Source organism: Marmota marmota, unplaced genomic scaffold (assembly GCF_001458135.2).
Source record: "Marmota marmota marmota unplaced genomic scaffold, marMar, whole genome shotgun sequence".
Lineage (NCBI taxonomy): Eukaryota > Metazoa > Chordata > Mammalia > Rodentia > Sciuridae > Marmota > Marmota marmota.
Window position 1 is genome coordinate 193,882 of NW_026000119.1, and position 12,427 is coordinate 206,308.

Sequence of the window (12,427 nt, forward strand, 5' to 3'; positions counted from 1 at the left end):
GTGTCCTGTATGCATCTACAATTTGTATATCCATTTCCTTTTTATTTCTGGAAAGTTTTCTATAATTATTTCATTCAGCAGGTTGCTCATTCCCTTGGTTTGAACCTCTATACCTTCCTCTATCCCGATGACTATTAAGTTTGGTTTTTTTATGTTATCCCATATCTCTTGGATGTTTTTCTCGTGATCTTTTACCAGCCTTTCTGAGTTGGCTAGACTCTTTTCAAGATGATATATTTTGTCTTCATTATCTGACGTTCTGGCTTCTACTTGCTCCACTCTGTTAGTGATACTCTCATTTGAGTTTTTAATTTGGTTTATAGTTTCCTTCATTTCTAGAATTATTGTTTGATTTTTTTAATAATCTCTATCTCCTGATAAAGATGCTTAATTTCTTCTTTTATCTGTTTATGTAATTCATTTTTAATGTGTTCTTTCACTGTTTGAATTTGCTGTCTCATATCCTCTTTAAGGTTCCATTCCATCTGTCTAAGGTAATCCTTGAGTTCTTTATTTGACCATTTTTATGATGTCTCCTCTAGGTCCTCCTGAATATTTAGGCTGTCCTGCATAGTTTGTACTCCTTTTCTTCCTTGCTTTTTCATGTTGCTCATGTTACTTCTTGTTCTGTTTGACTGCTGAGTTACTGTTTACTCCTAAAAATTTATTTGATGTTTGGGAGGAAAGGTATTAGAAGGGAAGGGAAGAAGTCACTGTCGCCGCCGGTTTCAATGGATTTATCTCCTCCAGCGCATTCAGGTGACGTCAGTTCTCTGCCATGGTGGTATCCCATGCAAGTGGCGACAGTTCGTTCCCTTTGCCGGGTGACCAATGCAACGGTTGGGTCCTGACTGGCTCTCCCAAGCCCCGTTTCAATCCTGTGGCCACTGCCTATGAAGGCTCGGTTGGCATTAACCTCCGTAGGTTCAGAAGGGCTGACCAGTTGTTTCAGCGGGATTGTCTAGTGCCGAGTCACAGCAGTTTGTCTGCGAGAAGCAGTCATACAGGAGCTTGAATTCAGCAGATCCGGGCTCGGTGTGTGTTCTGAAAGGCCCAGACTGTTCACCCTGTCAGCTCAGCATTGCCTAGTGATCCTGAGCAAACAGCATTTAGACAGTTTACGACTCCCTATGCCCACGCAGCTGAAGAAGTCAGAGACTTGATCTCTCTGCGCCCACTGCCATGTTGGATCTCCATGACTAGTTTTAAAAAAGAAAAGAAGAGATGAAGCAGAGGCAAAAGTTCAGCTGTACTACAGTCTCAATGGAATCCTCTGCTGACTGGGAGTCAGTCTGGGAGTTCTGAGATGGAATGAGCATTACCAGCTGTCCCAAATTGGAATGAGTTGCCCAGGATTGTATAATCCCCATGTCTGTCAGTCATTGAATTAAGGCTGCCTGTGATGAGGGTGAAACCTTAGGTTAGGCAGCTCTTTTCATCAGAGGTCATAACCCAGGGGGCCAAGAGTTGAGGGGCTGTCTGCTGATAGCACTTTCAACATCTGGGGCAGTAAGTACTTTATTCTGAGGGGAATCTTAGTGTATCACAGTACCTGCAATACTGTCCTTTGGAAACTCTAATGAAGTTCTCCCATTATTTTCTTTTTTTGAAATCAACATGCTGAGAACCAATTTAAAAATCAGAATGCAGAAGTGCCTAGGGCTCACAAAAATCATCATGCTTCCCTAAAACTTAGATGAGTCTGCTTCTGGCCTTTCTGTTCTGTGCTGAGTCCCTTCATTATTTGTCATTATTAGGAAGAACTCTACCTGTTATCAAAAGAATTACACACACACACACACACACACACACACACACAGTGGAACTGACACATCCAAACAATTCAATGACAAAAATAACAAATTAAAAAAATCAATGGTTGACTTTTAATGGGGAGATTAAGGAAGACCTTTTTGAGAGGAGACTTGAACTGAAACCTGAACTACGAGGTAAGGCCAACAAAGTGAAGATGCAAGGTCCTTCTGCCTTGAAGCAGAAGTGGGTTCAACAACACAGTACATGATAGTGGAATAGGAATGCAAACTTTGGTCATTAAATCAGCTATTTGAGGGCATTGGGTAGAAAATTTTTATTAAATTTCATCTGAAGTCTAGGTCATGGAAAAGGTCTAAGTACAAATGTGGAAATGTGCAGGGTACAATATGTATCCCAGGACAGAATTTGGCTTGCCAGGACATGGCTGAAGATGTTTGAAATGCTCCAATGATGTTTTGATTGTTGGATTATTGTTGTTGATTAGGAGATAAAGTTCTGCTCATGTTGTGTAGTGATTCCTCCCCATCCCACTGTATGTTAATATGACTAAGAAAAGTTTAAATGTAAAAGGGAAGGGGAACAATAAAACATTATCAAATAAACCATTATGCCTCAGGAAAAATATCTGAGTAAGAGGTTATCTGCAATTGCCAGTAGAAAAAAAAAACTCTGATAAATACGTGGAGAATAAGAGTCCCTCGTGTGTGTGTGTGTGTGTGTGTGTGTGTTTATATCATCTTATACAAGGAGATAAACATAGCTTTATAGCACCTTATAACTGGATTAAATGACAAGAAAATGAAAAAGAAAAGAAAACCTCAAATCTCCCCAGAGGCAGCCTGCCAGCCAGAAAATGTCAAAAGATGGCCACCACTGTCACCTCACATAACAACAGAAAACTGTATCTTTCTTTTATGAATAGACCTGTAGTAATGGAAGTGGGTTAGAATTATAGTCAAGAAATTGCTGGAAAATCTTCAGCAAAATTGCTGGAAAGTTGCAGGAAAATCTTCATAAAGATTTGCTACCATTTTCACTTGCATGAACAAAAAAAAAAAAGAGAGAGAGAGAGAGGGAGAAAACTGCTTAAAGGAAAAAAAAAACATGATTCTATGGAACAAGACTTAAAATGATTTAAGACTGGCGGAAAACTTTCAGACATCAATATGTGACTGTTCAGTATCAGTGATGCCAATTTGTAGATGTTTTGCCAAACTGCTGCCAGTAATCACTGAGGAATTACAGAAAATGGGAGACGGTAGTGTCATCCAGGGCTCGCAGTGGGAGACAGAAACATTTTCAGCAAGCAGAGATTTAATACAGTAAATTGGTGCCTGTAAAATCATTGCAAGACCTGGAGAAGTGGGCTTTAGTCTGTCTTTCCCAAAGGACTCCCAGGCACTGGATAGCTAAGACATCAGGGAAGACCCCACCTCTGAATATTCTAGAACCACTGAGTTTCCAGAACATATGATCGTAACTGACTTTAGAGAATCCTTAAGCTGGAACTGTTCATCTATCATTGCTTCTGTCACTGATCCATATTGCTGGGGTCCAGGAAGTGCAACTTTGTTTCTTGTCTGCTGCCTCTGCCTTAACTTCTCTTCTCAGCCTGAAATCTGGAGAATGACACAAATTACTTCTTTGGAAGAAAACCTCACATCTCCTCCAGAGTCACCCTGCCAGCCAGAAATGACAGAAGATGACCACCACCCTCACCTCTGCTTTATAAACCTCTCATGGAGCATCTTCAGGAACTTGTTGGAATCCAGAGTGCTAGCTGGTTTATATAATCTGGAGATTTCTACATTTAACTCTGAAGTCTCTTTAATACTTCAGAGGGAAGAAAGAGGTTGTAAAAGAAGTCTGCTGAGCATGACATGGATCAGAAATGATACCTTCTTACCCTTTAAGAAAAAAATACAGTCATCAGTGGGAATAAAGATTCCAACAAATTATATAGAAAAAATTATACCTGATTGCTTTTTAAAGTGGGAAGTCAAAGAATTGTGTGGTTCTCATGAATCTATATTTTAACAAGGATTTCTACCCAATCTTTTATGATATTATAGGGCAAACTTGACAAATGTGATCAAGATGGTGGAGCAGTTGAATGGATTTGTAATTAGTAGAAAGACCAGAAATTGCTAATTAGTAGATGTATGTCTAATTGTCACATACGCTGTAGGAATTTGTACTTTATTCTGCCCTGTATTATGTAATAAATACAATAAGGACAATGATTTTAAAAACAGCATTAGTCATTTACTGAGTGAGCATTATAAATAGGTAACTCATTTACTCTTGACAACAGTCTTGTCAGGCTACTCTTATCTCCATTTTAAATGTGAGGAAACTGATGTCAAAAACATAAATAACTTTTCATAACTATATCTAGAAAGAAGCAGAACTGAGATTCATACCTAAAATTGCTGCAAAGTAGAGGTAGCAGAGGAAGGGAGAACGCCAGAACATTTCTCAGAGGAACTAGGAACCTGCCAGCCAGGAAATCTCAGAGGGTAGCATTTCCTTAGTTAGTCTCTATGAGGCAGGGGGGTGGTTGGTCCACTGACTTGCAGGACCAGGTCAGTATCTCAGGGACTTGAACCCACATTGATAAGCCTCACATTATAAAACCAGATATTGATTTATTAAATTAAAATAAATATGACAGCCAAGCTGACCAAATAGGGGCAATATTTATGCATGCAGCCCTTTCAAGGAGAGTCTGTTGAATAGAATGTTGAATGATGGGGGTAGAATCAACCCAAGGAGACCCTGATCAGAATGCTAATTGACTGTTGTCTCTGACAATTGCAATAAGAATGCATCCATCTTCTTGGATCACTGGATCGACTGTTTAAGCATTGCCATAGTTGTCTGACTTCCGACTCCTTTATATGCCTTCATAGCTGTCATTCTTTTTTTTTTTAAATTAAGATATAATAATGATTTTAACTGTGTTGTTTGGGCATAAGATTCAGTCTTTCTCTTTAATATGACTGATCAATTTTCTGCTGATAGCAATTACTTAACTTTGGGAAGTAGTATATTTTTAAGTCTTCTGTTGTTGTGCATCCTGTATAAGATGCATATCCACATGATTTTTTCCTTTGCCTGTGCTGCCATTGGTAGATTAAAAAGAACTGCAAATTGGTGCAGCCAATATGGAAAGCAGTATGGAGATTTCTTGGAAAATTGGGAATGGAACAAGCATTTGACCCAGCTATCCCTCTCCTCAGTCTATACCCAAAGGATTTAAAAAACAGCATGCAACAGGGACACAGCCACATCAATGTTTACAGCAGCACAATTCACAATAGCTAAACTGTGGAACCAACCTAGATGCCCTTCAGTAGATGAATGGATTAACAAAATGTGGCATATATACATAATGGAATATTACTCAGCAATGAAAGAGAATAAAATCATGGCATTTGCAGGTAAATGGATGGAATTAGAGAAGATAATGCTAAGTGAAGTTAGCCAATCCCCCCAAACCAAATGCCAAATGTTTTCTCTGATATGAGGCTGATTCATAGTGGGATAGGGAGCCAAAGCATGGGAGGAATAGATGAACTCTAGATAGGGCAGATGGGTTGGAAGGGAAAAAGGGGGCATGAGGTTACAAATGATAGTGGAATGTGATGGACATTATTATCCAAAATACAGGTATGAAGACATGAATTGGTATGAATATACTTTGTATACAATCAGAGATATGAAAAATTGTGCTCTATATGTGTAATAAGAATTGTAATGCATTCTGCTGTCATATATGAATAAAAAATTAATAAAAAACACAAGTGTTAAAACTAAAGGACTAGGGGTGACAATATGCAGTAGCAGCACAAGTTTTTAAAAAGATGATATTTTTTAGTGAATGTAGACTCACTGTGAGTCAATAATTTGTGATGTTATTCTCAAGGAAGCCACAACAGACCGGTACATTAACTATGTCAGAACGGAACTGATGAATGAATGAGGATATGAAAGTATGGAGGATTTGATAATTCTACCCTAATCTTCAGTAATACTGCATGCCTATAGCAACCATGTTTTATTTAGTTCATAGTCCACATTTTAGGATAATATTGACAGACTGGAATATATTCAAAAGAAACTGACCAGATGGTGATAGAACTGGAAACCACATTCTAACAAGTGGTGATCGGAAATCATCATGTTTAGATTAATAAGAAAAAGACTTGGGAAAATAATAAAGCTAAGACTTATGAACTGCTCACTTCATGATAAACATAGTGCTCAGCCCTTTAATAGATTTCAAACATTAAGGTCTATCACACTAAAAAGGGAATGCTCATTTTGAGTTGCACTAGAATGCAAAGGAAACCAGAGAGATTCATCTCTGCTTATTAGAATGATGGCATTTCTATTCTCAAAGTTGTCCAACAACTAAGTGAGATGACTTGGTACTAATGAGTTTTGTTTTTGAAAGTTTACAAGCAGAGACAGATCCAACTTTTGTTGGAGATATTTAATAGAGAAATGAATATTTAATGGTTGCCTGGACCAGATGAACTCCAAGATTTTGTTCAACCTTATCCTGTGGGTCTGTCATTATCTCATAGTACAGTAGTACCTCCACTTTTGTCTTTTAGTTCAGTAGCATAAGCTCTAAATGGTAATGTTATTTCTAATTCAACAGGTCAGTTGTAGGGGATCCTGATTTCTGCCACAAAGACAAACCCCAGCAAAATTTAAAGTTGCAGGGATGGAAAACAAACATTTTGTGAATGCGTTATTAGGAATAGTTGCAGGAAGAGCCTCTTTCTCTTTCTCATTTGACCTTCAGACCTATGTATTCTTAGTATGAAAGAAACATTTGTTTACATCGCTAAGTGATGATTTATTTCATTGAGTGTTTTATTTGTGGTTCTGAAACCTCTTCTGATTGCATATCTTATTTTGAGCTTTGTTATTTTTAACAAGTGCACTTTGATCATTAACCAACCCATGCTTTCATGACAACTAGTGTTATACCTTAAAAACTCATTCCTATGACTGGGAAAAGAATGAATGTTTGATTATTTTAAATAATAACCAAAGAACCTATGGGACTTTATAGCAAGAATATACCTAAATGTAATATGTTAATGAGACATTCAAGCTGAGAAAGATGAAATAACTTGCCATGGTCACATGGCCGATGGGAAATGTAAACAATTTTACTACTTTTCCTCTCATTCCTAACTCATCGATGCAATTATATAATGTATTTTTCCAAGATACTATGCTTCCTTCTCCTCTTCATCTTCTTCCTCTTCCTCCTCCTCCTCTTTGTTTTCTATTTTTCCTCCTCCTCCTCCTTAATTTTCTAACAGTCACTCTTATCTTTATGAGTCTGATTAGCATGTGATCTGAGAAGATGGTATCTGAGTAGAATTCCAAAGTGTTATTTTTTTTACCCATACCCTTATTTAGGTAGAAATGCTAAGGCTCTTTTGTTCCTAATTTTGGATTGCTCTTGAATCTCTGCAGTGCTGCATATGATGCTGTCCTTGACAGAAATGTGGCCATTAAGAAGCTCAGCCGGCCATTTCAGAACCAAACACATGCCAAGAGAGCTTACCGGGAGCTGGTCCTCATGAAGTGTGTGAACCATAAAAATGTGAGTTTCCTAATTATTTTCAAACTATCAGTGATAGGAAACTGTGATATTGGGGAAGAAAATAAGAATCAACTTGAGTAGGAAAGGCCTTCTTTACTTTCCAGTTTCTGCCTCTTAGAATTGTTTATCTCAACCATATGCTACACTTGACTTTGTTATCCTCGTGGTAGCTTCCTGCTTAAAATATCACCTAAAAGCCATATGGCAAGGAGGAGATGAACTTGATAGATATGTCCCTGTTATAAAATTAACCTTATTTGGTTATCTTGCTTCTAATTAACCAGAAAGCTTCATATTTTCCAAAAAGTAAAACAAAATGCCAAAACAAACAAAAACACACCCCAAAGCCTACAGAAGGATAAACTAAATTTCTTTATATTTAAATTTAATTATTAACCGCTGAAGTTTTACTAGTTGTGTTTTCTCCTTTGTGTTTTAGCTATAGCTTCGCAGTGGCCTCTTTAGTGTACACACTGTATGTTGGCATCTTGTTTTCTTAGGGTTGGGCAAACAGGCTTGTACATATTTCCAAAGTACTTTGGAATGGGATTATCAAGAACATGTTCTCTTGGGGCTGGGATTGTGGCTCAGTGGTAGAGCGCTCCCCTAGCACGGGCTGGACCCGGGTTCGATTCTCAACACCACATAAAAATAAAGGCATTGTGTTATGTCCATCTACAAAAAAGATTAATTCTCTCTCTCTCTCTCTCTTTAAAAAAATAACAAAAAACCCCCCCAAAAAACATGTTCTCATTGGAATTCATCAGGGTAGACCAAAAATAGGATTGTTTTCCTCAGTGTCTAAGCTTCTTCAATTCCAGGAGAAGGCCTATAGAACTTTTCCTGCTCCATTTTCTTCTTTGTAAGGAGAAATAATTCATTATTTTTATAGAGTATTCTTAATAATTTAATATAATACATTTATTAATCTTACTATATTAATTATAAGTATATAATTAAATAAATTATTAAAAATAAAATGATGATAGCTATCAAAACTCCCTACAAAGTTTTTAAATATAAAAATCATACAGAATATAAAATTATCAGTGTAGTTTATAAAGAAGGGTTCTTGTTATGTAGCTAACCATCTATTACTAGTGGTCCTAAGAATAAGCAAATGTTTGGCTAAAAGATGTTTAAAATACAATTAATGTAGACTCAGGCTCAATGACAGTGTTTAAAAGTCACTGCAGTGACTTTTAAGTCAGGTTATTTGTTTTCATGCTGTTGAGTTGTTTGAGACCAATGACATTTTAATTCGGTCATTTGCCATGTATTTGTTGAATGAACAAAATGTGCCAGACACAAATCTAGATGCTAAGAATATGTCAGGAAGCAAATGGAGATAAATCCTTCCCATGTGGGCTTAGATTCTACTAACGAGAGAAAGGCAGTCCACAAAATAGATAAGTAAACCTGTGAATGTCAGAGGGTGACATTACTTAATTTAAGTAAAATAATGCAAAGAAGAAAGATAAAAATGTTGGTTAGTGCAGGGTGAGGTAGGGTTATTTTTTTAAGTAGGTTGAACAGGGTAGTCCTCACTAAGAAAGAAAAATTTTATGAAATATGTGCTCATCATTGATATGGCCATTCGAGGAATATGAGACTTCTAGAAGGAATATATAAATGAAAGGAAAAAAGGATTCCTAAGGAAAACCACTATAGTAAAGTGATTTTTTTCTCTTAAGATGTTAAGTAAAGGTAGAGATAAGATTCACCACTTGGCAACGTATTTTATGGTAATAAAGAGTATGAAATGGAAGATGGAGGCATATAAGCAATGAAGAAACTATACAAAAAGTCTTGCATATGTGTATTTCTCTTTCCCTAGTCTTCCATCCAGATCCTATAATGCAATACATTGTGGAGAAGTGCCCAATTACTTGGCCAATTTGAGGAAAATATACCCTGAATGTGTCCCTCAAAGGTTACATGGTAGAAGCTTAGTTTCCAGTGTGGGGATGTGAAAGGAGATGGGAATTTTAACAAGTGGGATCCAAAGGGATGTCTGTAGGTCCTTGGTGGATATACCTTCAGAATGAATTAAGGTAGTTCTCATGGGACCCCTTGCCTTTCACAAGACCAAGTTGTAAGAGTGAATCCAACCCCCAAATCACTCTCAGACTTCCTGTTTCAAGATGTGATATTTTCCTCCCACACATACCATCTGCCATGAGGTACTCTCTAGAGGTAAACAGATGCTGGCCTCAAGCTCTTGATGCTGCAGAATTATGAGCTAAAAAAAAACTCTTCTCCTTATAAAGTTAGTCTGCCTCAGATATTTTTATAGTAACAAAAAACAGACTACTGCACAATGATAATTTGTAAATAGCATCCTACCTGCTCTTTATGTGTGTAAGTATATATGCATGCATGTATACCAAATTTCATTAATAGGAAATTCATTTATATCCAATGGTAAATTCTCAATTAGAACTTGTAATACTAAGGAAAAGGCAATTAGAATATAGAGCTTTTGTTAATGCTGTTGAAAGTAAAGGAAAAGCAATGAAGAAACTCTATTTGGTCTCTAATAGTAGTGAATAAAATTCATTTAGAAAACAAATATTCAATTTTAGGAAGTGAATTCTTGTGATTGTGGGACCATGGAAACTTTGATTCATATCTCTGCTTCCCAAGATGCTGAGATGAAAGAACTGAGTAAGAAACCTGTTGGAAACTGTAAACTAAAACAGAATACCTGTGATGATCACTTTATAAGAAAAAAATTTTTAAATTGGTTATTAGGGGGTATTAAAATTTATAAAGAAGTGATCATCTATAGAAATAACAGGCAGGAATGTCTAATAGGGAAGTCAGAGTAGGCAAAGGTTATAAAACAAGGATATATGAAATGGGAAAGTAAGACGAGACAATAAGGAATAGACTTTGAAAATTGACTTTTTAAAATAATAAATCTTTGTTTATTTAAAATCACAATGCTATTTCTTAGACTAATTTAAATTAACTATATTTTATTGTTCATCAGATAATGGGGGTTAGCATGTTTCCATACTTAATGGGTTTTGTGTGAATGTGTGCCCTATGTTTGTTTAAACAAATATCAAAATGAAATAAGTTATTTTATGAGATTGGTGAAGTACTAGAGAAAGAGGCCCATTATAGATTTTCAAATTAAATATCTATTACATAAACATTTTTCAACACTTACTACAATTAAGTATGCAAAATTAGTGGACAATTTAATTTTAAGTGTTAAAGATATTTTGAAATAATTTTTGATCTAAGTGTGTTTTTTTTTTTAGAGAGAGAGAGAGAGAGAGAGAGAGAGAGAATTTTTTAATATTTATTTTTTAGTTTTCGGCAGACACAACATCTTTATTTGTATGTGGTGCTGAGGATCGAACCCATGCCAGGCGAGCGCCCTACTACTTGAGCCACATCCCCAGTCCCAAGTGTGTTTTTAATATTGTAAAGTTGCTTTAGGAAATATATTCTCAGTTTTCTTTTTTGGTATGTTATACCATTGTCATATATATATATATATATATATATATATATATATATATACACTAGAAAATATTGAATGGTATTGTGATTTTCTTCTCATTAATTTCCCAACAAATTAAAGAATTTCATAAAAGTGACTGCATTTCTCTGGTGTTTAAAATCATTTGTTTTAGTTTTTAATTACTTGGTGTGTTTCATATATTTCTGTACCTTTTATGAAGTTTACTAAAAGTCATTTATTTATGGTTTCAAGCTGTTTTAATCATGAACTTGTACTTCTCCAGTTTTTATAAACTGTAACTACCTTGTAAGTAGAAGATTCTTATTTACATATTTTGTTTTCATTTTCCTCTGGCACATTAATATAGAATATTTAGATGAAGAATGTACATAATTGTGTGGAACCATGATATGCACATAGTTGTGTGGAACCATGATAAAGGTTTTTAAAATTTACTTATTCTAAAAGGTAAAATTTTAATTAACTAATTAACAAAGTAATTAAAGCAAGAAACAAAAAGTTTAGAACTAACTTAGGGAACTTTAAAATATATTTTTCCACTAAATTCATAGCTGATAGTATCTAAGATGTATCTCTCCCCACATATATTAAGGCATTAGTCTAAGTTATATTTGAGTGTGAGAAAGAAATAAAAGACACTATGGTAGCGATAAAAAAAAATCTTGAATTAAGGCACCACTTTGTACATGTGGAGGAAAAATATCACCTTGATATATCTTATTGAGTGTTTCACTATTGTCTTTCTCCTCTCATATGATTTTATCTCCTTTTTAAAAAATAATCTGGTAGCTCTGTGTCCTACCATGGAGAATCACACTAAAGCAGGATAACAGTTATATGTCTTTTCTGACTTTTCCTGCTGCCTCATAACCCGAACTTTTTAACTGCATCATTAACCTAAAGGAAAAGATCACGTGTCTTTTCTAAATATATGTTCTGTATTATATGAGAAAGTCTAGAAATTTTCCACACTTTTCTATTTCTACCAAAGGTCCAGTAAGTACCTTTCAGTTGAATAAATATATAATCCACTATATAAATAAATAATCCAGTCTTCTTTCTCTCTTTCCTCTGTCCCTTCCATGCTTTCTTTTCCAGATTATTAGTTTATTAAATGTCTTCACACCCCAGAAAACGCTGGAGGAGTTCCAAGATGTGTAAGTAACAAAACTTATTAAGGAAGGGCAAAAAAAGCACTCCAATCATTAGGAAAAATGAGAGAAAGAGAGAGAGATATGAAATCTGTTGTAGAGATTAAAGGGAGGTGAGAGTCGGGATCAAATGAAATGTCCAAGTGAAAAGATAAAATCAGATTCTGTCTGTGCTGTTACTTCCTGAAAGATCTTTCTAGTCTATGGCTCTGTGTGCTTTATGCTTCATTGTTCTATGTTCTTGGTTCAATGAGGAAAGGCTTATTTATTTACTATTAATTGATTCTGTGAGCTTCCTAGGATGATTCAATTTATATTATTAATATTTCTATTTTAATAAAAGATCCTTATTCTTTATTTCTATTTTTG

General features: G+C 35.5%; 1 protein-coding gene across 3 annotated transcripts in view; it reads left to right on the forward strand.

The window, feature by feature from the left end:
* Nucleotides 1-12,427, forward strand: part of Mapk10 (mitogen-activated protein kinase 10) — a 174,287-nt gene that overhangs the window by 84,904 nt on the left and 76,956 nt on the right. For all 3 annotated transcript variants that reach the window (XM_015499180.2, XM_015499176.2, XM_015499179.2), the window contains exons 3-4: nucleotides 7,279-7,408; nucleotides 12,006-12,064. In XM_015499180.2, the coding sequence (XP_015354666.1) occupies nucleotides 7,279-7,408; nucleotides 12,006-12,064 (189 nt within the window). The remainder of the gene's footprint in view (nucleotides 1-7,278; nucleotides 7,409-12,005; nucleotides 12,065-12,427) is intronic.